This window comes from Microtus pennsylvanicus, chromosome 3 (assembly GCF_037038515.1).
Source record: "Microtus pennsylvanicus isolate mMicPen1 chromosome 3, mMicPen1.hap1, whole genome shotgun sequence".
Classification (NCBI taxonomy): Eukaryota; Metazoa; Chordata; class Mammalia; order Rodentia; family Cricetidae; genus Microtus; species Microtus pennsylvanicus.
This window is the reverse complement of record NC_134581.1, coordinates 14477973-14505632: the sequence shown is the minus strand read 5'-3', so window position 1 is coordinate 14505632 and position 27660 is coordinate 14477973. Positions and strand designations below refer to the sequence as shown.

At 55.7% G+C, this 27660-nt stretch overlaps 1 protein-coding gene across 4 annotated transcripts; it reads left to right on the top strand.

The window, feature by feature from the left end:
* Positions 1 to 441: 441 nt before the first annotated feature.
* Plxnb1 (plexin B1) lies at positions 442 to 25889 on the top strand. Of its 4 annotated transcripts, none has more exons than XM_075964471.1 (38): positions 442 to 546; positions 4170 to 4222; positions 4936 to 6048; positions 6871 to 7053; positions 7419 to 7547; positions 7673 to 7773; positions 8382 to 8514; positions 8772 to 8928; positions 9205 to 9313; positions 9391 to 9499; positions 9878 to 10552; positions 10735 to 10857; positions 11050 to 11172; positions 11513 to 11606; positions 11700 to 11872; positions 11980 to 12131; positions 14175 to 14280; positions 14456 to 14592; positions 14843 to 15019; positions 15225 to 15360; positions 15524 to 15766; positions 16330 to 16506; positions 16583 to 16731; positions 17414 to 17514; positions 17600 to 17817; positions 17926 to 18104; positions 18229 to 18295; positions 18444 to 18590; positions 19236 to 19404; positions 19631 to 19734; positions 19809 to 19893; positions 20059 to 20231; positions 20361 to 20521; positions 20608 to 20755; positions 21842 to 21906; positions 22031 to 22106; positions 22989 to 23063; positions 23983 to 25889. In XM_075964471.1, the coding sequence occupies exons 3-38, from the start codon at positions 4942 to 4944 to the stop codon at positions 24085 to 24087; spliced, it is 6366 nt and encodes a 2121-aa protein (XP_075820586.1). In that variant the 5' UTR covers positions 442 to 546; positions 4170 to 4222; positions 4936 to 4941; the 3' UTR covers positions 24088 to 25889. The 4 variants fall into 4 exon arrangements, with proteins under 4 accessions (XP_075820586.1, XP_075820589.1, XP_075820587.1 ...); XM_075964474.1 differs by having other exon boundaries at positions 479 to 534; XM_075964472.1 differs by lacking the exon at positions 442 to 546 and adding an exon at positions 3018 to 3194.
* The last annotated feature ends 1771 nt before the right edge of the window (positions 25890 to 27660 follow it).

Here is a 27660-nt window from a genome sequence, read left to right as displayed (position 1 = left end):
GCGGCTGGTCCCGAGCCGCGCGCAGGTGAGGCCCCCGCTGGGCGGGGCGGACCGCCCACGCTCCGGGCTAGGCTCCTCACCCTACACGTCCGCGTAGTCATGGCTACCGCCGGGGTTGCAACAACCCCCACTTAACGAGAGGGGCTGATTACCCCCCCACCCCGGCCCTTCACAAACTCCGATCCCGCGGGACCGGAATGAAGGGTCCCGGGGGGCTGGGGCCGCGCACCCCGCTCTCCGGGCTGCTTCCGGCCTGACCCGGGCGGCGCGCGGGGGGAGGGCGGCCCGACGGGAGGGGGGTGGTGGAAGGAGCGGAGCCCGGGCCGGCCGACGCGGCTTTGTCTCCTTTGTTCCCAGCGGTGGCAGCGCCGCGGCGGGAGGGGCGGGCAGCGGGCGCAGTTTTCCGCCCCTCGGTCTCCGGGTAACAGCTGCGGCTCCGCCAGACCCACCTCCGGGGGGAGGGAAGGTCGCCGCGCGCAGATCCCGAGCGAGCCCGGAGCTGCCCGCGGACGCCTCGCCGCGCGCATCCCGCAGGCAGGTCGGGCGGTGAGTTGCGGGGCTTGGGCTGGGAAGGCAGGGCCGGGCCGAAAGCCGCGCGCACCCAGGTGCAACGACCCGAGGCCTCGGTCCCGCTGGGCACGGGCAGCCCGAGTGGAGTGGTGGGCGGCTTCGGTCCAGAGAGTTGGGACCACACTCGTGCGCGCGAAGGCAAACTCTGGCGGCACCGCCTGTAACGCGATTGGGAGATAGAGGAGGTGGAGCTGCTCCTCCGCGCCCCCTCCTCGCTGCCGCCACCGCCGCTGTCGGGACCGGCCGGCCCCTTCCCCGCCCTCCCAGGGCCACTGGTGGGGTCTTTGTCCCGTGGCGCGGTGGAGGGCGGAGGGCTGAGGATGAGCCGAAGCGGGCAAGTGGAGGCTTCCCCAGAGGGTAACAGACCCTTCAGGCTGAGGCCGACAAAGGAGGGAGACCACGAGCCTTCTAATTCTGGGACTCAGTCTTGGTACCGATATACCCAGCGAGTGCTTGATGAGCCCCTTAATTTATCGCGGTTGTTTGGTCAACGATGGCATCCCTCTACCCCACTCAACATCCAGAAAGCAGGTGTGCAATGCACACCATTTCACAGTCAATGAGTAACGCTCTCCTTTAAGTGGATACTGGGACGGGGGCTCAGGAAGGGAAGGCCGGTTTCCCATTCCAACTCCCAGGTACAATACATGTACAGGTGCAGATGGGATGATTTTGGAAGCCTTCTTAGTGAGAGCAGCTGCAGGGGTGGGGGTCAGGTGGCGCTTGCCCTTTGCAGAAGTCAGGCAAGCAGTCTTGGGCCCCGCTGGGGTTTCAGGGAGTGTGGGCTCTGAAGAGGCCTGTGGGACAGGCCTGGGCACAGGCAGAGTTAGACTTTGGCTATGAGCCTGGACAGAGTCTGAGATGTGGGGAGTTGGGAGGAGATACTGGCAGTGCAAGTTAGGGGCGTGAGGCTTGGCTCCAAATAAGCGTTTTCAGTCTGCTCTAGTCTGATCATTAATAAAACTGGGCCAATTCCTTGTGTTTTGAGAGGCCAGGAGGCTTGGAAAGCAGTGTGTAAGCTCCGTGTTACCCCTACCCTTCTTTGGCCGTGAAATGGGGGCTCATTCACCATGTAGGGAACACCTGCTTTGCGCTGGGGTTGCCGGTTGCTGGGATCTCCTAATTAAAAGTGGGAACTCTGCGCCTTGTCCAGAGAGGGAGGCTGCAGCAGGAGAAAATGGTCTTGCGGCCCACTGGGCTCCACCACATTTACTGATCGGAGTGGTCCTACCTTCTTTCCCACCAATGGGAATCTGAGGCTCAGAGCCGGAAGAAATTGAGGCTGATGACTAGGTGTGTCCATTTCTTCTACCACACAGGGTCACCTCCTTAGCCTGGGAAGCCTAGGAAGGCTCTCCAGGGAGGTGATGGCTGGGCGTGGGAGGTAATGGGAGAGAGAGGGAGTGGGCATTCCAGGCCTAGGGAACAGCCCTTGTGATGGCGGGGAGAGAAGAACAAGCCTGCAGTTTAAGCAGGAACGAAGAGCATTTGTGGGGGTGGTTGTAGACGAGAGGGGCCTGACCTTTATCCCTCCAGACCCAGGGTACCCCAAAAGCTTGAGGAGTGTGTGCACTCCATTTTTGTTTAAAGAAAATCCAGTGAGCTCTTCCTAGATGGGAGGGACTATGGATCCCTCTGTGGCGGGTAGCCGAAGTGAAGTGAAATCTATCGGCCGCATGCAGGAGAGAAAAGTCACTACCCTTTGTCCTGCCCTTGCCCATGGTATGTAGGCCCATTGACGTAGTTCCTTAGAGTGGGTCAACCTCTGACCTGTGTGCTGAGCTCTTTGGAGCCCTCGCATTTCTCTCAATGTCCCCCTCAATGCAATTGTAATTTCAGTTTGGGGAGTGGTTTTGTTACTGCCCCTTAAGGGCTGGGAAACTTTGGCATGTGGTAGGCTCTGAGCAAATATTTACGAGCTAATGGAACAGCAAATGCTGGTCTCACTATGGGACCCTGTGCCCAAGGCACATCTGTGGGCCAAGGTGGTGGGAGGGTTGGGCAGTAGCAGTGCAGAAGGTGGCTTCTGCCTTTCCAGGGGAGGGAATGTGTTCTCTCTATCCCTTGGAAACAAGGTGGGGGGCTCTTTAGTAGCTTGGCCTTGCCACAGTCTTGGGCTTCTGGCTGGGTTCAAGACTTTCCCTGCTGCCTTCTTCCCTTCCACCCCCTTGGGTGGCAAACAGAGGCAGCCTTGTTCCCGCTCCCATAGAGCTGCCCTGTTCTCTGCACACTAAAAATGGAAACCCCCAAGCTATTTTGGGAGCAGTGCCCAGCCAGACTGTGGCCATGGCCCCCTGCTCCCACTGGGCTGTGACCACAGCGTCCCTGCTTCCACCAGGCTGCTGGACCTTCCTCTTAGCCTTGTGCTCAGCCCTGCTTATGATAGGGCAACCTCAGGAGCGCCCTGCTGAGGCCTCTGATAGTATGGGCCAATCCAAGCGCAAGAAAGGGAACTTTGGGAACATTCTGCATGGACAGCCTGGCAGCTAGGTGGTGGGAGGGGCTGGGTAATGTGGCCTGGGCACAGGCTAGGAGGGAAGAGTGTTCCTCAGTGTAGAATGGTTTGCCCCATAACCTAACCACACTTTGTGTTCCTGCTTGAGGACCAGTGGATTTGGGGAAAGGTAGTGTTGCCATAGTTACTTAGGTCTAGGATTTAGGAGCCTTAGCTGGGGCCTGCAAAATTGGAAAGCGGGCACTCAGAGTCTGGGGAGTTGGTGCTAGGGTTGGACTTGGGCTGCAGGGCACAGCTAGGCATGATGCCTCCCTCAGAATACCCAGCCTACCACTCCTACTGCACTCTGGGTTCTGACTCTACAGCCTGCAGGAGAGAAAATTCCAGGAGATGGCCTGCCTCCCACAGCTTTCTAGGACTTAGTGCTGGAACCAGGGAAGTGTGTGTGAGTCTGTGTGTGCGGGTATCTAATGTGAGTGATGTGTGTCTGTCTCTGGTGGGTGGGTATGAGGTGTGTCGATGCAGTGTCTGTAGAGGGCAGAGCTTTGTATGTGGTGTCTGAACGTAGATACGTGTGCCCTGGGTGGCGTGTTTATGTTTGTGTGTATGTTGTATGTGTCTGTATATTTGTGTGTATGTATCTTCTGTGTGCATAGGTCATACCTGCATGTGTCTGTATGTGCAAGTGCTCCTGTGTTTGTGTGGAGATGCGTGCATTCAGGGTAGGTGGTATGCGTACATCTTAGTATATGTGAGTGGTACCTGCTGGTGCGCTGGCACCCGATTGGGTTAGGGTGGCCCCTGGTTGGTGTGGGTGCCGTGACAGAACAGAGTTAAAGCAAAGGGTGGGATGGGAAGAATGCTGAGGAGGGACCGCAGCGCTAGGGGCCTGAGTGGGCCCAGACGCCCATGGGGCTCCTTTCTAGGTGACCTTTCCCAGGCCCCTCGGGTGCCTGGCTCTGCTGCCCTCCCCCTCCCTGTGTGGGCTCTGAGGAGGCGTCCTCTGTGGAATGTGTTTGGTGGCTGAGGGCCAGGCTGGGCTGGCCTCCACCAGCAGGCCGGGGAGTGCGGAGGGGAGCCTAGGGCTCCCGCATGCCTGCAGCCCAGCCCCTGGTTTTATACTCTGCTTTCCCCCACTGGCTAGGTGACTCCTGCTCAGGTCATGCTGTTATCGCCTGATCCATCCAGCCCTGCCAGGTGAGCCAGACTTGACCCTAATGGGGAACAGTGTGCTTGTCACAGGGCTCCCCAAGGTGGGGCTCTGTCCTTCAGCCCTCACCCATCTGTCATAGCCTATCGGTTATCACTCTTTTGGATTTTTAGCCTGCAAGGCTCTGTGTCCAAATTATTTTCTTCATTTGTTTATTTTGTTGTTGTATTGAGACAAGGTGTGGCTGTCCTAGAACTCGCTCTGTAGACCAGGCTGGTCTCAAAGTGACAGAGATCCACTTGCCTCTGCCTCCTGAGTGTGTCATCACACGCATCCTGCATCGAGTTCTGGCATCGTTAGGACATGCTGGTGGTCCATATGACCTCATCACTCCTCCTCCTGCCTAGGAACCTAGCGCCCACACAGAGGGGGCCCTGTCCATCCTCAGAGACGTCTTCACCCGAGTCAGAGAGCAGGGTCTAGAAGGAACAAGGAGACCAGGTGGGGAGCTAGGGTGGAGTATGGATAGGTGCAGGTCCCCTGAGAGCATAGTTTACAGAGAAGGGGTAGTGTTGAGATTCCCAAGGGCAGTGGTAAGTGTGTAGTCCTGGGATCACCCCGGGCATCTAATCCTAGTGGATACGGGGAATGTCTGCATAGCCAGGTTAGGAGGAGCATCTTGGCAATGCCTGTCCCTCATCATTGACTTCTGAGTACCCTCCTGGCCATGTGAGCCTCACCCAGCCTTTCTCTCTACCAGGTGACCATGCCTGTCCTCGGCCCAGTTCTTCTGCAGGTGCTCTGGGCCGGGTGTGTCTTCACCCTACCATCCCCTCTACCAGCTGCATTTACTGCCAATGGCACACATCTACAACACTTGGCAAGGGACCCCACCTCAGGTACCCTTTATGTAGGGGCCACCAACTTCCTGTTCCAGTTGAGCCCTGGGTTGCAGCTGGAAGCCGTGGTGTCCACAGGCCCTGTGAATGACAGCCGAGATTGTCTGCCACCTGTGATACCTGACGAATGTCCCCAAGCCCAGCCTACTAACAACCCAAACCAGCTGCTCCTGGTCAGCCCAGAGGCTCTGGTGGTGTGTGGGAGTGTTCACCAGGGCATCTGTGAACTAAGGAGCCTGGGACAGATCGGACAACTGCTGCTAAGGCCAGAGCGGCCTGGGGACACCCAGTATGTGGCTGCAAATGACCCTGCAGTTAGCACAGTGGGATTAGTTGCCCAGGGATTGGCAGGGGAGCCGCTCCTGTTTGTGGGGCGGGGATACACCAGCAGGGGCGTGGGCGGTGGCATTCCTCCCATTACAACCCGGGCCCTGCGACCACCGGACCCCCAAGCTGCCTTCTCTTATGAAGAGACAGCTAAGCTGGCAGTGGGCCGCCTCTCTGAGTACAGCCACCACTTTGTGAGTGCCTTTGTACGTGGGGCCAGTGCCTACTTCCTGTTCCTGCGGCGAGACCTGAAGGCCCCTTCTAGAGCTTTCCGTGCCTATGTGTCCCGCGTGTGCCTTCAGGACCAGCATTACTACTCTTATGTGGAACTGCCCCTGGCCTGCCAGGGTGGGCGCTATGGTTTGATCCAGGCCGCAGCTGTTGCCACATCCAAGGAGGTGGCCCGTGGGGATGTGCTCTTTGCCGCCTTCTCCTCCGTGGCTCCTCCCACTGTGGACTGGCCCCTGTCGGCATCTACTGGGGCGTCTGGAACGTCTGTGCTCTGTGCCTTCCCCCTGGATGAGGTAGACCAGCTTGCTAACTATACTCGAGATGCCTGTTACACCCGGGAAGGCCGCGCTGAGAACGGGACAAAGGTGGCTGGCATTGCGTATGATGTCCTTTCTGACTGTGCACAGCTGCCAGTGGTGAGTCCAGGTGTTTGCCACCACGCACCTGCCCAGAAAGGCTGAGGGGAGCAGGGAGTGAGTGGGTGGAGTGGCTCTCGTCCAGGTGCTAGGTCTTTCCTTTTAGGCTGAGTAAGAAGACTGCATTATTGCAGTGGCTGAGTCAGGGTGCTAAAGAAGGGACCGTAGAAGTTGGCTAAGAGAGTGTTTGGGCTCAAGGGTAAGGAGAGAGTGTTGGGGTGAGCCGTCTCGTTTTAGGTTCTGTTTTTTATTTTTTATTTTTTGGTTTTTCGAGACAGGGTTTCTCTGTGGCTTTGGAGCCTGTCCTGGAACTCATTCTGTAGACCAGGCTGGTCTCGAATTCACAGAGATCCGCCTGCCTCTGCCTCCTGAGTGCTGGGATTAAAGGCGTGTGCCACCACCACCCGGCTCGTTTTAGGTTCTGGAGCTGTAGGACAGGTCAAGACTGGTGTGTCTGTAGCCTAGGAAGGACAGATGGAGAAACACTACTCACTGAGTCAGTGAGGTGCAGAGGGCCCAGGCCAGTGTGCTGGGAGCTGAGGAGCCAGGCTATGAGAGCTTTAGGGCATGGCTCAGGAGATGGTACTGAGTGTAGCACCTGGAGGCAGTAGCTCCCAGGAAAGAGATGGCAGAAGTTGGGGGCCACAGCTGGGCTGGGGGTGAAAAGGAGAAAGAAGGAACCGCTGGAAACCGCACCGAGGTAAAGCTTCGGATGTAAGAGCGTGCTGCCCGGCTGGAACTGCTGGGGAGGCTTGGGCCTAGGAGAAGGTTGTCCTCAGGTTATCCAGGTGGGGTCTTAGTGATGCTTTTTGTTGCCTGCAGGATACCCCGGATGCTTTTCCCTGTGGCTCAGACCACACACCCAGCCCCATGGTCAGCTGTGTCCCTTTGGAAGCCACCCCGATTCTGGAGCTGCCAGGGGTTCAACTAACAGCTGTGGCGGTCACCATAGAGGATGGACACACCATTGCTTTCCTGGGTGACAGTCAAGGACAGTTGCATAGGGTACATCCTTAGGAAGTATCAAGACTGAACTGTGACATACTACATGCCTCCCTTCCCTGTCCCAGCTCGGCTTATACTGCTCCTCCCAGGGTTAGGTGGTATTTACCCATGATTCTTCCCACATACGTACACCCTACCCAAGGTGGTTGTAATAACCTCTCTTGCCTAGAACATAGACCAAGCTGTTCTCAAACTCCTAGAAATCTGCCTGTCTCTGCCTCCAGAGTGCTGGGTTTTAAGACTGCCCCACCACACCCGCCCAAAGAAAAAACCCTTATTCATAAATTGTTTTTGTTCTAAGTGGAGGAAGGTCTTGAGTCTGTGGCTTTGGGCTTGGTGCCAGACCTTGTGGTCTTTCATCGTAGGTCTACTTAGGCCCTGGAGGAAGTGTTGCCCCGTACTCTACCCAGAGCATCCAGCCGGGATCTGCCGTGAGCAGAGACCTTACCTTTGATGGTACCTTCGAGCATCTGTATGTAGCGACCCAGACTACTGTAAGTCCTGGACACAGGCTAGGGCATGACTGCTGGGAGGGGTCTCTGGGCAGGTACAGGGACCCGTATGTGGGTGAGACACTGGTTTTTGGATTGCCAGCTTCAGGTCCTCTTTGCTGTCACAGCTTGTAAAGGTTCCTGTGGCCCCTTGTGCTCAGCGTCTGGACTGTGACTCTTGCCTTGCCCACAGGGACCCTTATTGTGGATGGTGTGTCCTCCTGGGCAGGTTAGTGCTCCACCTGCTGACCTGGGCTTGTGCCTCTGGAACTGCCATCAACTCTGAACCTCTGACTTGTGGATAGCCCCGCCCCTGCCCTTTAGTCCCATGCTCAGGGCTCAGGTTCCCTGCCACAGCAGACTCAAGAGCTGGGTATCAACCCCATGTGAGGGCTGTGACCAGGGCCTTAGGCCTAAAGATGCATTGGCTTTGTGACTTCTTGGTGGCTACTTGAGGGTCACAATTACATGAAACACGATTAATAAAAACTTAGAGACAGAAATTGGGGTTCAACCTGAAGGTCAGAAAAGCAAAACAGCCAGCCACTGGCTCTTACCTCAACCTCTGTCTGAGAGTGGTGATCCCGCCTCCAGGAAACCGCAGGATGAGACTGAGCCTGAGAGCTGTCTCCTCCCGTTGTATATTCCTCTCTAGTTCTGGAATTAAGGGCATGCACCACTACCCCCTGTTTTCTGTGGCAACTAGTGTGGCTACAGCGAGGTGTGTGTCCTCGCTGCCTGGTCTGTAAGGCTGGCCAGTGTGGCTGTTTTACTTTTACTTTTCTGATCCTCAGATAAGCTTTATTTACGCCACTACGGTTACATGTTGGTTCTTAGATGCAGCCGCCGGTCGGAGTGCACAAGGGGCCAGGGCCCCGAGCAGTGGGTGTGGAGCTTCCAGTCGGAGCTGGGCTGTCTTCAGGTGGTGGCTGTGAGCCCTGCCAATATCAGTCGTGAGGAGAAGAGGGAGGTAAATGACCGGGGTAGGCTGGGCCCCAGTGGGGATGGATGAACTCTGGGATGGATGGAGACCTTGGATTTTTGTCATTTCATGAAATACCACATGGCTTGCCCAGGCACTTCTCTTGGTCCTTGGATTTCTCTGTTACAGTCAAGGTCAGAGTGTTTGTGAGGCCTCAAGGGCTATGGGGTGCTAGTGCCAGCCTGTACTTGGTGCCCCGGTCTACAACCCAGTGGGTCTAGATAGGCCCTTGGCTTTCTTGGTAGGTTTTCTTGTCGGTGCCAGGCCTGCCGTCTCTTTGGCCAGGGGAATCGTACTTCTGCTACTTTGGAGACCATCAAAGCCCTGCTCTACTGACTGATTCTGGTGTGATGTGCCCCTCCCCAGACCCTAGCGAGGCTCCGATGCTGCAGAGAGGAGCCGGTGGGTGAGAGAAGGGGCCAGCCCCGGACCTGGGAGCCGCACCCTGCTTTCATTTTGCTTTAATGGGTTTTGTTGGGTGTAAGGTGAATCCAGACATAGCCCTGGTCGTGTTCTGAGTCCTCTCACTGGATTCTGTACCCCACAGTGTCCATGACATGTCCTATGGACTTTGTTCTCTGACCCTAGTTCCTGTCTCCATTTGGGGTATTAGCCTCATTCCGTATGGATCCCATCCCTCCCCACTCTTCATTTCCGCCTTTCTCCCCCGTGTTGCAGACCATGTCTCCGTGAATGTGGAGCTCAGGTTTGGTGCCGTGGTGATCGCCAACACTTCCGTCTCCTTCTATGACTGTATGGCAGTTACTGAGTTTTTCCCGTCTGCGCCGTGAGTTCCTTACCTTGTCTTCCCTAGCGCTGGGCTCCTGTATTTTGACCTCCATTTCATGACTACGTTATGTGCAGGTGCCGGGCCTGTGTGAGCAGCCGCTGGGGGTGCAACTGGTGTGTGTGGCAGCACCTGTGCACACACAAGGCCTCGTGTGACGCCGGGCCTATGGTGGCAAGCCAGCAGGTGAGTGGGTCTCCAGGATGAGGGGGGGTAGGGTGAGGTTCTCTGATGGCCTGGGGTCTGTGTGCCTGCCGGCCTCCTGGGACATTCTGTCCTGAGCACCTGCTCTGTGTGACAGACACCTGGAGAGTGGCCGCTTGTCCATCCCACCTGTTTTGGGAGAGGACATTTAAGCTGAGAGGCAAGAGGTGTGACCTTGACTCCCCACCTCAGCACAGACCCCGTGGAGCCTGCCCTCTGTGTTTCTGCTTTAGAGAATTAATGGGATGTTTTTGTTTCTCTTTTCCTTGGTCTTCTTCCCTCTTAACATCCCCTTGCCTGCCTGCTCCTGCACCTGCCTGCTGAGTGGCCCTTCCTGTCTTTCTTGGCCTTCCCTCTCAGAGCCCACTTCTGTCCCTAGTTCCTCCTGCAAGGGATGTACTCACCCCTTTCCCACCCACAGTCCCCAAAGCCACAGTTACCCCTACTCCCAACACCTTCCCAGCGGAACCTAGGGTTCCCTCCATAGCTCCAGATGTCCTACCTGGGGCCAGGCCTTCCCGGCTCAGCCTCTGGGGCCCATGGGTGGGTCCTGGCCCCATACTTTCCCCCACGTCCACAGAGACACCTGTGCATGAGAAGCCCCTTCTTCCTGACCTCCCTACCACACCTGGAACCATTGTCCCTGCCCCTACTGACTTGGGACCAGTGACCACACCTGAGGACCTCTCGGCCTCCTACCCATTCCCCTCAGATGCAGCCACGGTGTCCCCTGCAGAGCCTGGCCCTGAGGCCCTGCCTTCCTCCGTGGCTCTGGACCAGCCCCCTGGCACTGCTCCAGCCACCACTTTCCCAGGGGCCACTGGCTCCATGAAGCCTGTTCTGGATTGGCTCATGAAAGAAGGCGGCGAGCTGCCCGAGGCGGATGAGTGGACAGGTGGTGACACGCCCGCCTTCTCCACTTCCACACTCCTCTCAGGTGATGGAGACTCAGCAGAGCGCGAGGGCTCTCCTGCCCCCCTCATCCTCCTGTCCAGCCTCGACTACCAGTACGACACCCCCGGGCTCTGGGAGCTGGTGAGGTCCAGCCCAGGAAGGAGGCCTCGGGAGGGGATGGGAAGATGCAGCCGGTGGTTCACCCAGTGATTCTGCTTTGGGAGGGTGGGGACAGAGGACTGCCCTCTGGAGTCAAGCAAGGTAAAAAGGACCGAGGTGGGTAGGGTGGGAGCCACAGACTGCCTCACTCTCGGTGCCCGCAGGGAGAGATGAGTCAGAGGGTGAGCTCCTGCCCTTGTGTGGAGAATGTTCAAGGCTCCTTGCTGATACCGGTCCACGTGGAACGAGAAGTCCAGCTTCGCGGCAGGAACCTGTGGCTCTTCCAGGTGTGCTTGCTGTCCGGCTGACCTCTTTCCCCTCAGACTGCTTGGCTACTGACCAGCCTTGCCCAGGAGGAGAGCATCGCCAGGCCCAGCTCTCTTTCCTATCTTGGGCTGTACCAGAGCAGGGCCTGCTCTGTGGCCTGCAGGGTCTAGCTTCTAAAGCGGCCTGAACAACAATGTGTTCTCTGCCCCCAGGATGGCCCGCAGAACAGCGAGTGTGTGATGGAGCTGGAGGGCCTCGAGGTGGCGGTTGAGGCCCAGGTCGAGTGTGAGCCACCTCCAGGTGCCTGGTGTCACGTCAAGTGCCAGCAGCACCAGGTGTGGACCGCAGGAGCCTGGGTGGGCATAGACTGGCTGTCAACCTCAGCTGGCTACATTGTGCTTGTCACAGCCCAAGCTTTGACACTCTGAAACAGATGGCTACCCCAACTGTGCCATGTGCCTCCTGGGGTCCCCATTTCCCAGCCTGACCTCTAAGTTGATGTCTCAGGGGTTCTATCTTCTAATTCCATTGCTGATCCTGTCCTTGCATTCTGGGACCCCACAATTCCAATTCTGACCTCCAGCACTGCTCAGATAACTGGTCATTTTGGTCCTTTCCTAAGCCACACCCTCCGCAGGCCTGGCCCAAACCATAACTTCACTCCCGTTTCTCCAGTTCAGCTATAAGGCTCTACAGCCGGAGCTCCAGGTGGGGCTGTTCCTGCGCTGGGCAGGTGGCCTGCGTGTGGACAGTGCTGATGGGCTGTACGGTGAGCTGCCCAGGGACCACAGGGAAGGCGGGGTAGGGGGTAGTGGCGACTCCGGTAGGCCTCGCCATCACACGTCACTCCTGCTGTCTCTAGTGGTACTGTACGACTGCTCTGTGGGACATGGGGACTGCAGCCGCTGCCAAACTGCCATGCCCCAGTATGGCTGTGTGTGGTGTGAAGGGGAACATCCACGTTGTGTGGCCCGGGAAGCCTGTCATGAGGCTGAGACTGTGGCCACTCAGTGCCCTGCGCCTCTCATTCACTCGGTATGTTGGAATGCTGGCATGTCTCCTCCCTTACTACTGCCCCTGGAGGGAGGAAGCTGGGATTGCCTCAGAGCACAGAGGCTGACAATGTCCTTGTCCTGGAATAGGTGGAGCCACTGACTGGACCTATAGACGGAGGCACCCGCGTCACCATCAGGGGCTCCAACCTGGGCCAGCAGGTCCAGGATGTGCTGGACATGGTCAGAGTGGCTGGAGTGCCCTGTGCTGTTGATGCTGGGGAATACGAGGTCTCCAGCAGGTGAGCCAATTGGGCCCAGCATGGGGGGCGGGCAGCGTTGTGCCTAGACAGCTTCCTGTCCAGGGCCTCCTTTCTCCCGTCTTTGATTATGGTGTCGGTGTCTTGGCGCTGGGCTGCCACGGAGGCCTGGAACTCTGGTTTCCTGTGCGTACCTGGTTCAGGCCCCTAGCCTGAGCTGCTTGGGGACTCTAGTCTGTCGGGCAGTGATGTGGGAGTGTCATATATTAATCTGTTGATTTCATTGGCTAAGTAATAAACAAACTGCTTGGGCTCATAGCTTAGAACATAGGTGGGTGGAGTAAACAGAACAGAATGCTGGGAGGAAGAGGAAGTGAGCTCAGACTGGACAGCTCTGCTCTCTGGAACAGAGACACCATGCTGCCCGCTCCCGGGCAGACACACGCGATGAAGCTCTGTAGTAATATGGGGCGGCGGCGGCGGGGCTGCGTCCCCAAACACCCCAGCCGCCTGCCCTGCCCGGCTAGCTTATGCCCCAAATAATTACACGGACACTGTATTCTTTTAAACACTGCTCTGGCCCATTAGCTCTAGCCCTTACTGGCTAATTCTCACATATTAATTTAGCCCATTTCTAATCATCTGTGTAGCGCCCCTAGGTGCGCTTACCGGGAAGATTCTAGCCTAAGTCCATCCTGGGTTGGAGCTTCATAGCGTGCGTCTTCCCTGGAGCAGGTAGCATGGCGTCTCTCCTACGTCTGCTCTGGAGAGGAGAGCTGCGGAGTCTGACCTCACTTCCTCTTCCTCCTGGCATTCTGTTCTGTCTACTCCTCCCACCTATCTTCTAACCAATGAAATGGGCCGAGGCAGTTCCTTTATTGCTTAGCCAATGAAATCAACAGATTGATATATGACACTCCCACATCAAAGCTCCAACCCAGGATGGACATAGGCTAGAATCTTCCCGGTAAGACCGGTGCTCACAGATTATTAGAGATGGGTTGATTGGTATATCAGAATTAGCCAGTAAGGGCTAGAGCTAAAGGGCCAAGCAGTGTTTAAATGAATACAATTTGTGTGTTGTTATTTGGGGCATAAGCTAGCCAGGCGGCCAGGGTGCTGGGGATGCAGCCCCGCCGCTCCTAATTACTACAGGGCAGAGTCACTGCCTGGAGCTTGCTGATGGCTCTGCTGAGATGTACTTCTTGCTTTCTTAGTGGCCTTGGATATCCTGTAGCAGATTCCTCAGCAGCCTTCTCCCCGGCCCTTCTTCTCTAAGACCTACCCTGGCAAGGCTCTTGGGAGGGACTCCTGTGGGACACCTCCAGGGTGCCACAGGCGAATATGGAACATTGTCCAGGAGATGCCCATGAGCAGCAGTTCCCAAACCTGGCAGGATATTAGGGTGACCTCTTCACTGCACCCTCAGAAGAGCTGTTGCAGAGCCCCACGGTTTAGACTATTAATAATTCTAGAAGCATCAGGCTCGGGTGATTATGAAGTGTAAGATATATTCTGGCTGGAGCCTCCTGGCTAGTTCACACCACTTGCTCTGTTTTGCTAGTGTTTGTGGTGACCGTAACAATGTTAGCCACTGTAGGCCTAACCTTCTGGAAGTTAATGTGCCTCAGGCTTCTGTTTTCTGGCCAAGAACCAGCGTTCTTCGACTGCTCACATCTGCCCCCAGTCCCGACTAGAGGCTTTCAGGGACCTTTTGTTCAAGGTCAGGTCAGGCTTCCATCACTTTGCAAATGGTTGCCGACCATGCGGTGATGGTGGGGCGCTTGGGGTGGCTGATGAGCCCCCTTACTCGCTCAGCGGCCCCACCACAATCGGCTCTCTGAGCTCCTTTGTCACATCAGAGAGAGAGGCTCCTTGTTGGGGTTTGTACCTTCATGATTAAAGCAGGAATCTGACCTCTCTGATGCCAAGGCTTGCTAGTGTGCTAGAGGGGATGCGGACCCATTTTACGGGGGATGGGCACAGCACACCACCTGGGCAGTAGCAGGGAGAGGATCTGCCGGGTCACTCTGAGGGACATCTGTGCAGCGTGCTATGCCCTTGCCTGCCTTGTGCCTTCTTCAGTCTTGTGTGCATCACCGGGACCAGCGGGGAGGAAGTGACTGGCGCTGTGGCAGTGGAGGTGGCTGGAAGAGGACACAGTGTCTCGGAGTTCAACTTTGCCTACCAGGTGCCTGACTGCTCAGCCAACCCCCAGCTGCCAGCGGGCCTCTCCCTCTGTGGGTGTCCTAGCCCATTTGGTTTGCCTTCATAGAGCGCCCCTCCCTGAGCTGCCTTGTTTGTTTGAGGCGCCCTGGCCTCTATTTTGGCCTGACTTTGTCTATCTTTCCCCCCACCCAACACAGGATCCAAAAGTACACTCCATCTTCCCAGGCCATGGCCCGAGAGCCGGGGGCACCCGCCTCACTCTTCATGGTTCTAAGCTCCTGACTGGGCGGCTAGAGGACATCCGTGTGGTGATTGGTGACCAGCCTTGCCACTTGTAAGGGTTGTTTTCCTGTTCTACAAAATCCATGGTGCCCACGGAGCAGATGGGGTGGTGGGGAAAGCCAGTGTGGAATGGGTCAAGTCTGTCTAACAAGAAAGTTCTGCCCAGCTGTGCCAAAGCTGGGGCTGTGGGAGAAGTATGTCAGGCAGGGTTACTTGGAATCTGTGGTTGGCAAGGAAGCAAAGTGAGCCAAGATTTGAGCAGGTCGCCGACACCTGGATCTGGCCTATCTACCCCTCCCCAGGCTCCTGGAGCAGCAGTCTGAGCAGCTGTACTGTGAGACCAACCCGTACCCCGTGCCTGCTGCGCTGCCAGTGGCTGTGTGGTTTGGGACCACTGAGCGGACGCTGCAACACGGCCAATTCAAGTACACATCTGACCCGAACGTCACCTCTGTGGGCCCCACCAAGAGTTTCTTCAGGTGTGGGGCCAAAAGCATGTGTGGAAAGTCTTTGCAGTTCTCCTTATGGTGGGAGAGGTGGGGTTCTGGGAATGGGGGCTGTGAACCCCTTACTGTTGACAGAATGGGTCATGAATTTGGGTTTGGGGGTGAGCTGGCTAGGCCCGGGCTATGCTTTAGGTCCTGGTTTGTGTAAGTCATGAATGGCTCCTCGGCTGTGTTTCAGCGGAGGACGTGAGCTATGGGTCCGTGGCCAGAATCTGGATGTGGTGCAGACGCCAAGAATCCGAGTAACTGTGGTGCCAAGAACGCTACAGCCTGGCGGGGGGCTTGGACAGAGGCATCATGGGGTCCCTGAGAAAGTATGTTCTTCTAGAGCCCTCAGCACATGGCATGCCCACAAGCCTCTCCCCTCACCTGTGGGCAGCCGTGGGGAAGCTAGTCCCAGAGGAGATGCTTCCCATCTCTGTGCAGCCGCACCTCTCAGGAGGTGCATCAGCTGACCTGCCCTCATCTCCCCTACAGTTTGAGGAGCCGTGTCTCGTGAACTCCTCCCATCTTATCATATGCCGCACACCCGCTCTCCCGGGCCCGCCAGAGGACCCCTGGGTCCAGGTGGAGTTTATCCTGGACAACGTGGTCTTCGACTTTGCCGCACTGAGCCCCACCCCCTTCTCCTATGAGGCTGACCCCACTTTACGTTCTCTCAACCCCGAGGACACCAGCGCACCCTTCCGGCACAAGCCGGGGAGCGTGTTCTCTGTGGAGGTAAGGTGCCCTCCTAGGCTCGCTTATAGGAGAAGGGTGTGTGTGTGCTAGAGAGGTCAGGGTTGAAAGAACAGGCCCTGAAGGGGGTGGTACAGGACAGGTGCCAGTCTAGGTCGAGGCAGAGAGTCGTTTGGTGGCCTGGGTCCCTATATTCCACAAAGGTATCTGGTGTATTCAGTAGTTGGGTACACATTAGGTACCCAAATGGCTGGTCATCATTTGACAACTGGGCTTACGTGGATGACACTAGATGCTTGTTATGACACACATGGTACGTATGTAGTGTGCGGGCACTTGGACAGGTCAGAGTCAGATAATCCATCATCCCCTAGCTGAGGGTAACTCAACAGTTGACTGCCCAGGGTGTGGGGAATCATGGTAGTTTCAGCTTAGGAGGTAGAAGCACAGGCGGTTAAGGTGGCAGTCCAAAGGCCATCTCTCACCATGGGCTCTGCCTGCAGGGAAGCTGAGCAATGGTCTCCTGGCCGTCCCTGTCCCGTTCAGAAAGGTGGGGTCCGGGTGGCAAGTGTTCTGAGTAACAGATCAGTGACCCACTGTTCCAGGGGGAGAATCTGGACCTCGCCATGTCTAAGGAGGAGGTGGTGGCCATGATAGGAGACGGCCCCTGTGTGGTGAAGACACTGACCCGGCACCACCTGTACTGTGAGCCCCCTGTGGAGCAGCCCCTGCCACAGCAGCACGCCTCCCAGGAGACACCAGATGCTTTGCCTGAGTTCACGGTCAGTGGGCAGGACCTGGGCACAGCTGGGCATCATGGTGTCTGGGGTGCTGGCTCACAAGTAACTTCCCACACAGGTACAGATGGGGAACCTGCGCTTCTCCCTGGGCCGTGTGCAGTATGATGGCGAGAGCCCTGTGGCTTTTCCCGTGGCAGCCCAAGTGGGTCTGGGAGTGGGCACGTCTCTCCTGGCTCTGGGTGTCATCATCATCGTTCTCATCTACAGGTGGGTGTCGCCAGTTCTGACGGGCAGGGAAATGGGCAGAGGTTGTTCTGGTTTTTCAAGAAAGGGTTTCTCTGTGTTGCCCTGTCTGTCCTGGAACTCGCTCTGTAGACCAGCCTGGCCTTGAACTCAGAGATCCATTCTGCCTGCAGAATGCTGGGATTAAAGGCATGCGCCACCACTGCCCAGGTTTTTATCTTATGGGCATTGGTGTCTGTGTGAAGGTGTCAGATCCCCTGGAACGATGAGTTACAGTTGTGAGCTGCCATGTGGGTCCTGAACCCAGGTCCTCTAGAGTCAGTACTCTTAACCATCTCTCCAGCGTCCCTCTGCAGATATTTTACATGAACAATCAGACCTCTGGGAATGGTTGCAATAGCCTGGTGGTCTCCCAGAATACTCTGTTTTGCTCTTGGGCATAAGAATAGCCACGAGCAATAAATAAACCATTGATTATAGCTGAGTTCTAACAAACTGGGTTTATAAAATCAGCTTGTGGGCCTATATGGCATAGTCGGAGTCTGCTGGGGACAGGAGTGAGGGATGAAAGGGCTTTGATGGGACAGGATGAATTGTTGTGGGTCAGGTTTGACTGGGGTTGGCCTGGAGTAGAGATAAACAGGCCTGAGCCAAGTCAAGCCCAGCAAGGGCTGGCCTTTCTTTCCCTTCTGCCCTTGCTGAGTAGGAGAAAGAGCAAGCAGGCCCTGAGGGACTATAAGAAAGTGCAGATCCAGCTGGAGAATCTGGAGAGCAGTGTGCGGGACCGCTGTAAGAAGGAGTTTACAGGTGAGACTCAGTGGGAGTAGCCGCAGGGCTCTGCCCCAGGCTGCTCTGGTCACAAGGGGTCCATTGACATTCTTCTGCTCCACAGACCTCATGACTGAGATGACTGATCTCACCAGTGACCTCCTTGGCAGCGGCATCCCCTTCCTTGACTACAAGGTGTATGCGGAGAGGGTCTTCTTCCCTGGGCACCGGGAGTCACCCTTGCACAGGGACCTCGGCGTGCCTGACAGCAGGCGACCCACTGTGGAACAGGGCCTGGGGCAGCTCTCCAACCTGCTTAATAGCAAGCTCTTCCTCACCAAGGTGCACTCCCCGCCCAGCTTCCCCATCCCTCCTGGCTCCTAACTGGATGGGCCTAGTCTCTTCCGCCTGTTTGTGAACGCACCCCTCGTTCTCTCTCCCTGACTTCAGTTCATCCACACGCTGGAGAGCCAGCGTACCTTCTCCGCTCGGGACCGTGCCTATGTGGCATCTCTGCTCACTGTCGCGCTTCACGGGAAGCTTGAATACTTCACTGACATCCTCCGTACTCTGCTTAGTGACCTGGTGGCCCAATATGTGGCCAAGAACCCCAAGCTGATGCTGCGAAGGTATGTGGTTGTCAGGGTGTAGGACAGCCGGAGCACGGTAGTAGAGCCAGGGTCTTGGATGGTCTGCGGAACAGAGCCCTGTAGCCCCCTGCTGACCTTGGCCTTCCTTTTGCTGCCGTCTCAGGACAGAGACTGTGGTGGAGAAGCTGCTCACCAACTGGATGTCCATCTGCCTCTACACCTTTGTGCGGGTGAGAGCGGGAGGGTCGGGCCCTTTAGGACACCGAGTCCCCAGCAGTTCATGTACCTTGCCTACTACTGCCAGAGACAGGACCTTACCCAACATGCCCGTGTACTTTCGCCTCCTGCCAGAGGCCCTGACTGCCCACACTTTCACAGGACTCCGTGGGCGAGCCTCTGTACATGCTCTTCCGAGGGATTAAGCATCAAGTGGACAAGGGTCCCGTGGACAGTGTGACTGGCAAAGCCAAGTACACCCTGAATGACAACCGCTTGCTCAGAGAGGATGTGGAGTACCGTCCCCTGGTGAGGGTGTGCTCTGGGCAGGTGTACGTGTGTCTGGTCTACACCATCAGTTTCCACTGGCTTCTGGCGTCTGTCGCTGGATATAGATCCTATCTGACCTCTGCTACCTGCTGGAGAGGCTGTTTATTCATTTATTGTAGTAGGAACGCATGGCCTCACATGGGCTAGCATTGTTCTTCCAGCGCTGAGCCACAACCCCTAGCATGGAAGGATTGAGGTGGGAGTCTCAGAGGGTCCCTGACTTAGAGGGAAGCACAGATCCATGTTGAGTCTGAGTAGCTTTCTTGCCGTCTCACTAGGGATGCAATCTTGTCCCCTAAGTCCGTAGCCACTTGACAGGCAAGCCTGCCTGGAGCTTCCCTGTCACACACAAGGGTTCCTCTGGAGGTCCTGGCTAGTCTGTGCAGAACGGCTAACACATCAGGTTGCAGGGGGAGACTGTTTGAGACAGGGAGGGTTATGTGAGCATTTGCATCCAGCAGGGAGGCAGACGGGGGAGGAGTCAAGGACTGCATGGTACTAGGCTGGCCTCAGAGCCTGCAGTCTTTTCACGGGTTGTCCCTGTCCCTGTCCCTGTCCCTGTGCGTCTTGGTGGTCATCCTGCCTGTGGAACCAGTCCTGAAATCACTCACACTTCTTGTGTAGACTCTAAATGCTCTTCTGGCTGTGGGGCCTGGGGCAGGAGAGGCCCAGGGTATACCTGTGAAAGTCCTGGACTGTGACACCATCTCTCAGGCCAAGGAGAAGATGCTTGACCAGCTGTATAAGGGACTGCCTCTTGCCCAGCGGCCAGACTCTCGCACCTTGGATGTTGGTGAGGGCGGGAGCAAGGTGGCGTGAGGACCCTGAGATAGCCCAAGACTGGTGCTGTGGGGGCAGGTGGGGTTTTGGAAGTTGTTACAAAAGCTGGCTCTGGAACCTTACCAGATGACCTTTCGCCTGGAGAGGATGGAGGGGCCTTGTCTCCTAGGATGGGATGAGCTGCATGGCAGAAAGAGGACGCGGGAAGCCCTGAGCCAGGTCCTCTCTTGTCCTTGCAGAGTGGCGGTCTGGAGTGGCCGGGCACCTCGTCCTTTCTGATGAGGATGTCACTTCTGAGATCCAGGGTCTGTGGAGGCGTCTGAATACCCTGCAGCATTACAAGGTGGGAGGGGTGAGAGCTGGAGGCGGGAGAGGGTGGGCACAGACTGACGGGAGGGTCACCAGCTGTGCTCACAGGTCCCAGACGGAGCAACGGTGGCCCTCGTCCCCTGCCTTACAAAGCATGTTCTCAGGGAAAACCAGGATTATGTCCCTGGAGAACGTGAGTACCCACCTTCTCCCTTTGTGGGCACTAGTTTTGTCCAGTCCTGGGTAGCAGGGAAAGCCCTTCAGACTGAGGGAGGACCTGTGTCTCTTTTTCTCAGAGGAGCCCCAGCCAGGTGCTCCTACTCCTGGGGGAGTACCAAACTCTTACATCTTGGCACAGGGACCCCAATGCTAGAGGATGTAGATGAGGGGGGCATCCGACCCTGGCACCTGGTAAAGCCAAGTGAGGAGCCAGAGCCTCCCAGGCCGCGGAGGGGCAGCCTTCGGAGTGGGGAACGTGAGCGAGCCAAGGCCATTCCTGAGATCTACCTGACACGCCTGCTGTCCATGAAGGTAGGCCTGGGCTATTTAGGAAGAACGGCTACCCAGAGGACGTGGGGGTGGGTGGTGTGGAGCCTGTACAAGGGAGTGGCTGCTGGTACCCTTCCTACCTGGGCTCTGAGCCTCCTTGTCTTCCCGCAGGGTACACTGCAGAAGTTTGTGGATGACCTGTTCCAGGTGATCCTCAGCACCAGCCGCCCTGTGCCTCTAGCTGTCAAGTACTTCTTTGACTTGCTGGATGAACAGGCTCAGCAGCATGGCATCTCTGACCAGGATACCATCCACATCTGGAAGACCAACAGGTGTGGGAGGAGCAGGGCTCAGGACAGATGTGAGGGCCTCCTGGCCCCCCAGCATAGTTACCGGCCCCCTTCTCCCCAACTTGCAGCCTGCCGTTGAGGTTCTGGATCAACATCATCAAAAACCCACAGTTCGTGTTTGACGTGCAGACGTCCGATAACATGGACGCCGTGCTCCTTGTCATTGCACAGACCTTCATGGATGCCTGCACCCTGGCTGACCACAAACTGGGCAGGGTGAGCAGGCTGGGACATGACAAGGGAGGATGGGGCTACCCAGGTGGGTGTGGACAGTGTCGGACGCACAGAACTCAGGCTCCTGACATAGTTGGAAAGGTGATGATGCTTGGGGGAGCAGCCATTAACTTAAGGCATTCTCACACCAGGCCTCATCCTAAAGTCTCTTCAGAAGGTGGCCGTAGTCAGTCTCGGGATAAGAGGAGGGGAGGCGGTGTGGCACCTGAGTCAGCTCAGACTTGAGATGGCAGTAGGTGTAGCCTCATATAGTTGGGGTGGATGTGGTGACAGACTGACGTACAGTCATGTGTAGCAGTACCACTTGATCAGGGATCACCATCAGGGCAAGTGGTAGCCACAGTAAGCCATGCGATTCAGCAACAACTCCTGGCAGTTACCTGTAGGGGGTGGCCTAGCCTGTGGTCTGGCAGAGGCCAGCTCTGGTACAGGTGTGGATCAGCAGTGTTGGGATATTGAAGGGTGAGGCAAGACTCCAGGCCCCAAGACTATGGTGAGCTCAGGTTTGGGGGTGAGCCTGAGGAGTTGCAGGGGGTCACCAGTGGTCCCTGGTGGAGTCAGGATTCCCCAGTCCTAGAGCAATCCCTCCAGATGCCTGGCAGGTTTGGTTTCTTGGGGGGTTGGAGGTCTTTTCCTTTCACACCACTGATGAGAGTCCGGGGAAGAGCCAGCAGCATGCTGGGGAGAGGCTGTGGGCAGAACACCAGAGGTGGGACAATGTCCTAGGAGTCACAGCTCAGTCTTCTGACATGGGGTCCCCGGGCCAGGGCTGTGGTGTAATGGCGCCTGCTGCCAAGTCTGATGACCTGGTTCAGTCCTTGGTTCAATCCCTGGTGTAAGAAGAGAACCAGCTCCTACAAGTTGTCCTCTGCCCTCCACGCATGCATACAAAAAAATAAAATGTAAAAACAAAAAAGTAGGCTAGGGTGACCAATAATCCTGGTTTCTTGGTTGCTAAGAGGGTCCTGGGATGTGGGTCGTTTAGTTATAAAACTGGTGCTGGTTGGACCCTGTGTGCTGATGACGCTATTGAACTTTGACCCTTCCTTCCTCTCTGCTGCTGTCTAGGATTCTCCCATCAACAAGCTTCTGTATGCCCGAGATATTCCCCGCTACAAACAGATGGTGGAAAGGTACCAGGGAGGGAGTGGGTCTGGGGAGGCGTGGAGGTGTGTGTGCAGCTGAAGCCCTAGGTGAGCCCTGGTGGCACCAAGGAAATGGTTTATTTAGCAGCTGTTGTCCCTGGCTTTCTGGCAGATACTATACAGACATCAGACAGACCGTCCCAGCCAGTGACCAAGAGATGAACTCGGTCCTAGCCGAGCTGTCCCGGGTAAGGCCTCCCTTCATACGTCTCAAATATAAAAAAGCCCTGGTCACCTCTATACCTCTGTGATCTGTCTGGGAGAGGACAGACGCCCTGTCACCATATGGACAGTGTGTTCCGGTGTTACTGCAAAAGGCCAGGCATCCTAGCATCTCAGAGTGAGCAGGGGTTTTGTTTTGATAGCTGTCCCCTAACTGATCTAAGCAGGTGCTTGTATAGTTGTAGCCCTTGCTAGGGTCTGTGGAGTAGGTGGGGTTCAGCTCTGAGCCTTCTGCCCACTGTTCTGCTACCGTGTGGCACCCGTAGCACCCATGTGAGGACATAAGGAGTATGGACAGTGTTCCTTAAATGGTTACAAGGACACTCACACTACCAATGATAGCTGTGCCAAGCCCTTCATGGGGCTGTGCTTCTGCCCTGGATCCCTAAGATCTCCATGAGTTACTGAGGCTGAATCAGCATTACTGTCCAGAGAAAGAGGCTGAGGATCTGATGTTTCCGTGTAAGACTTTGGACTGGTCTCAGGACACGTTTGAGTAAGATCGGAGCAAAATGGCATGGAGTTCCCAGCCAGTCCCATGGCCCTGAAGTCACCTGGGATGAATGGGAGGACCATCTAGCTCTAGCCTCACCTGGGAGAGGCAGGTGGGTTCCAGCACAAACTCCAGCCCTGCAGAAACTAGTCCTGGGGTTTCTCCCTACCATGGAAGTCTTTGGCCTTGGCCTGAGCTGTAATCTTGGGTCCCTGCCCTATAGAGAGGCTTCCCATCACAGGACCCATTCTTTTTCAGGTCCCTTTCTCTGCTCTCATCCTTCTCTGGGGTCCTGGGTCTCTTTCCCCCCGTTTCCTTCTCATTTCTCTCCCTTTTTATTTGCCCTCTTCCCCAGAACTACTCTGGTGACCTTGGGGCGCGCGTGGCTCTGCATGAACTCTACAAGTATATCAACAAATACTATGACCAGGTGAGCACACCCTGGGCCCCGACTGCAAGGCGGACTTTGCTCTCTGTGTGCTCCTTGGGAAACTGAGGGGGGCTCCATAGACTGGTTCAGTGATGTTGGCTCCTCTCTCCCTATCCCTACAATTCCCCATCCTGGTCCTGCAGTATGGCTTCTAGACATGGTAGTAGTGGTTGGGGCTACCTAGAGAATTTGCTAGCATCTGGAGCTTGTGTGTGGGAGCTCCACTAAGTTGGAAGACCACTTAGTTGCAATCCCTTGAAGATTCCAGGGTTGGCTTTGTCCCAGATATTACCACTTCTGTGGGTACAGACTGGGCTGGGCTTCTGGAACCAAAGAATAAATGAGTGAGGTACAGCAAAGTCGTGGAGGGGTTCTTCTGGGTCCTCTCTTGAGCAGGCCTGTTGTTCTGAGTACCTGTTAGTTATCCTATGAGTTTCCAGTAGAATCACATACCATATCCCCCTGGTCTTGGCACATAAGACTCATGAAATGCCATTAGCTGGCAGGCAGGGCAGTGGGGATGGCTGCAGCAGACCCGCGGGAAGGCCAGTGCATGTGTAAGGCTGGATCCTACGTGAAATGAGCTGGGCCGGGAAAGAACGTTAAGTAATGAGTAAAATATGCCAGTCTCCAACTGCCTGGTCTTTAGCATCTCCGTGTGGTGACGCTGGACTCTATTCTCAACACCAGAGGCTGGAAGTTTGTGTAAGGCCTCACTGAGACCTTCCCCAAAATAAAACCCTAGAAAAGCAAGCCATGGTGACTCTGTTCTATTTTCACCCTGACAGTAAGTGAGGTGATTTACTGGATTTCTCTGTACTTACCCCCGACTGCAGTACAGCCCTTGGGCTGAAGTCCACCTGCAGTAATCGTGGGGTTCAGAGACGTCTCCCCTGAGTCTGTTGCTTCTGTCTTCCAGATCATCACTGCCCTGGAGGAGGATGGCACTGCCCAGAAGATGCAGCTGGCTTACCGGCTCCAGCAGATCGCTGCTGCCGTGGAAAACAAGGTCACGGATCTATAGGGGACCAGGGAGTCCTGGCCTGCTGTACCTTAGCACCTCCTGGGCAGCCCTGGAATCTCAAGGGGGAGCCACCTTCGTAGATGCCTGTAGTGACTGACAAGCAGAGTTTAATGAAAGGTGGCTCCCAGTCTCCTGCTGGCTTCAGCCCCGTTGGGCCCACCTTGTAGGCCTAGGACCTAGTGGCTCAGTGGGTAGTACCAGGCCTGCCCCAAGCCTGTTGACTCTGACATCCTTCCTGGGTGACGCCAGCCTACAGGGAGCTGGGGACTTAGGGTTTCCAGAGAATGTCTGGTAGGGCCTTCGGGCCCCTGGGGACACTGTACTGTTCTGGGCTGGCCTGTGTCCCATGAGGACTCACAGCCGAAGGAAGAGAGCCCTCCCACTTCCTGTCCTCTTCGTCCATCCTCCTTGGCCTCAGTTTAGCTTCCTCTGTCTTTGTTCCCTGGTGCCAATTGCAAGGCCTGAGAGGAAAAAGGAAAAAAAAAAAATGCCTTTCCAGGCTGCTGCTGCTGCCTCAACAGCCATGGTTCCTCAGGCCCACCCTCTCTTGTGGGAGGCTGGTGGGGAGGGAGAGCAGTGGCCCACCCATGATGCAGCTCGTCGTGAAAGGATAACACGTGGTGTGGAGTCTGACCGGGAACTCACCAACCCTTTTGCTAACTGGCAACTGTTGGGGACATGGGCACAGTCACATTCTGAAGGGTCTCCCGACCCCTATGAAAGGCCTTACACTGTCAGGTGGCAGGCTCTGCTTCCTGGAAAAGAGAACTTGAAGCATGATAGGACTCAGGGAGAGCAGGTTCTCCATCGTCAAGGGTTGCACCTTGTCTGCAGGTTGTGCTCATGTCTCCACTCACGGTCCATGATTTTGAAAGGAATTGAGAAAGTGTGGCATCTTTAAAGGGGACTGCAGGCACCGTGGGTATCAAGGGTCCTTGTCTATGGCCCTGTTTCTGGATTTCCAGATTGCTGTCCGTGTTGAGGTACCTTAAGGCAGGGGCTCAAAGCCGACCACCTGCCTGTGAGGTGGCCCATTTGCATGGCATTTTCCTGTTTGAAGTTGCCGGTGAGCTTCAAGACCAATGTACTGAGGTGTCTGCCTGGATCAGCAGAGCTGGAGGTGGGAAGTGCCCTGGGCCCCACTAGGTGAGGGCTTTAGTGTCCTCAGAGAGCACCCCCTTGGCCAGCCACCTTTGGGGTCTTACCTGAAGATTTGAAGAGATGGGCCGATACATTTCCAAGAGGAGGCCTTCTTTGTCATCTCCAAAGTCCTTGTCTTCAAGAGAGCAGGAGCCATGTTGGTTTTCATTCCAGCGGTAACCACAGCTGCTATTTCTGTCAGCTCTAACATCCTGTCTTGCCCATGCCGGTCCGATGTGGGAGCCACATCCACAGATGGGGTCAGCAGTCAGGTCCGCATTTGGGAGCTGCGAACCTCAGTACTAATAATAGCTGTCTTAGTCCAGATTCTATCCTCACTCAGAGTCTCTGCCTCTCCCAGGGCTGACCATGGGGTTGACGGGGGAATGAGGTCTTGGCTAGACTTCAGACAGGCACAGAGAGGGAGGCAGCTTGAATCAACATGGAGAGAGAGCTGCACCTCTGCTCCAGGCTTGCTTCTGCGGTCTTTGGGAGTCCTTTGGGAGGCGGGGGTTCCTGGGGAGGAAGGCCGAGTACCGGCGTGCTTGGGCGTGCACTCACGGGAAGGGCGAGTCCTGAAGATGCTCTGAATCATTCATGTCTCAGCCTCACAGAACACTGTGATAAAAGATGTCGTGAAAATAAAACCTTACCACATACGATAGGAAGCTAAGTCTTGACTCAAACACCGTGGCCAAGAATGGCCGTGCCCGTGCCAACAGGACTTGGCTATGGCTCACTTGGGTCGAAGCCTGTTTTAGTTTATCGGTCTTCTCCCTTTCGCTCCAAGTTCGCAAAGGTGTGCCCTCGTTGTTTTTCACGGACTTGTTAGTGCACAAAGGCCCTTTGTATCTCACTTTCCCCACCAGTTTAAATATTGGAGTAATTGTCTGGATTTTACATATATTTATTTTTAATTCTTCAAGATAGGGGTTCACTGTTTCTCTCTGGCTGCCATGGAACTTGCTAAGCAGACCAGCCTGGCCTTGAACTCCGTCATACTGCAGCTGAACTAAAGGTGTGAATCACCACACTCGTGTGTGTGTGTGTGTGTATTTTAACTAAAGAATGGTGCTTGTGGGTGTGTAACATCTGGATTTGTGCTGATGAGCACCGAGGTGACTTTGGAGGTCACCTTGAACCTTGGAAAGGGACAAGAGCACAGGAGACCACTGACTGATGTCCAGTCTAGACTATGCTGAGCCACAGCATAGACCCACCTTGTCTTTCCCTTGGCAGCAGTGCCCACCAGTGCCTGTGTTACTGGCAGAGAACACACTAAAGTGCACACCCACCCCCGGTCTGCTAAGGCAGGGGTTCATGGCTTCATCTTTCTTCAGGATCCTGTGTCAAAGATAAAAGCTGAGCCGGGCGGTGGTGGCGCACGCCTTTAATCCCAGCACTCGGGAGGCAGAGGCAGGCGGATCTCTGTGAGTTCGAGACCAGCCTGGTCTACAGAGCTAGTTCCAGGACAGGCTCCAAAGCCGCAGAGAAACCCTGTCTCGAAAAACCAAAAAAATAAAAAAAAAAATAAAAAAAATAAAAGCTGGAAAGACCACAGTGGTTACCAGCACTTGCTCTTTCAGAGGACCTGAGTTCTGTTCCTGGCAACCACATTAGGTGACTACCACTTAAATTCCATTTCCAGCGAATCTGATGCCCTCTTCTGGCCTCTGTGGGTACTTCACTGACACACTTTCCCATGATTACAAGTCTTGATAAATTCTCATACCTGCATGCAGATTTTCTTAGGAAGGGTCTCGGCCTAGGTTAGCCTGGTTTTCACAGTATTGCTCCTGCCTCAGCCCCCTGACTACAGAGATGACAGCTCAGCGCCACCAGGCCCGGCTGGATCTCAGAAGCCTGCTCAGCAGAGAAGAGCACTCGCTGCTCTTGCAAGAGACCCAGGCTTTATTCCCAGCACCCACATGGTAGCTACTCCAGGCCCAGGAGAGCTGTTGTGGGCACCAGGCAGGCACATAGGCAAAGCTCATTATTTTTGTTTTGTTTGTTTTTCAAGATAGGGTTTCTTTGTGGAGCCCTGGCTGTCTCGGAACTCAGAGATCCGCCTGCCTCTGCCTCCTGAGCGCTGGGATTAAAGTGGTACACCACCACCACTGCCCAGTTTATTATTTTAAGAAGGTGTCTGTTCTTGCCAGGCATAGTGGTGGATACCTGTAGTCCCAGCATTTGAGGGGCAGAGGTAGGACAGTCACTCCAAGTTCAAGGCTAGCCAGGTCTACACAGTTAATTCTAAACCAGTCAAGGGTAGACAGGGATCTTTAAAAAAAAAAACAAAACTGATAGTTTATCCCATTCCAAACTTACCAGAAATTGAAGGTGGTGTTTGGAAGAAAATTTCTTCCTTGGCTGCAAGATGATTGGGGGAGAAAGAAGTGCTTGGATCATCTGGAGGACCTGTTCCTGAGACCT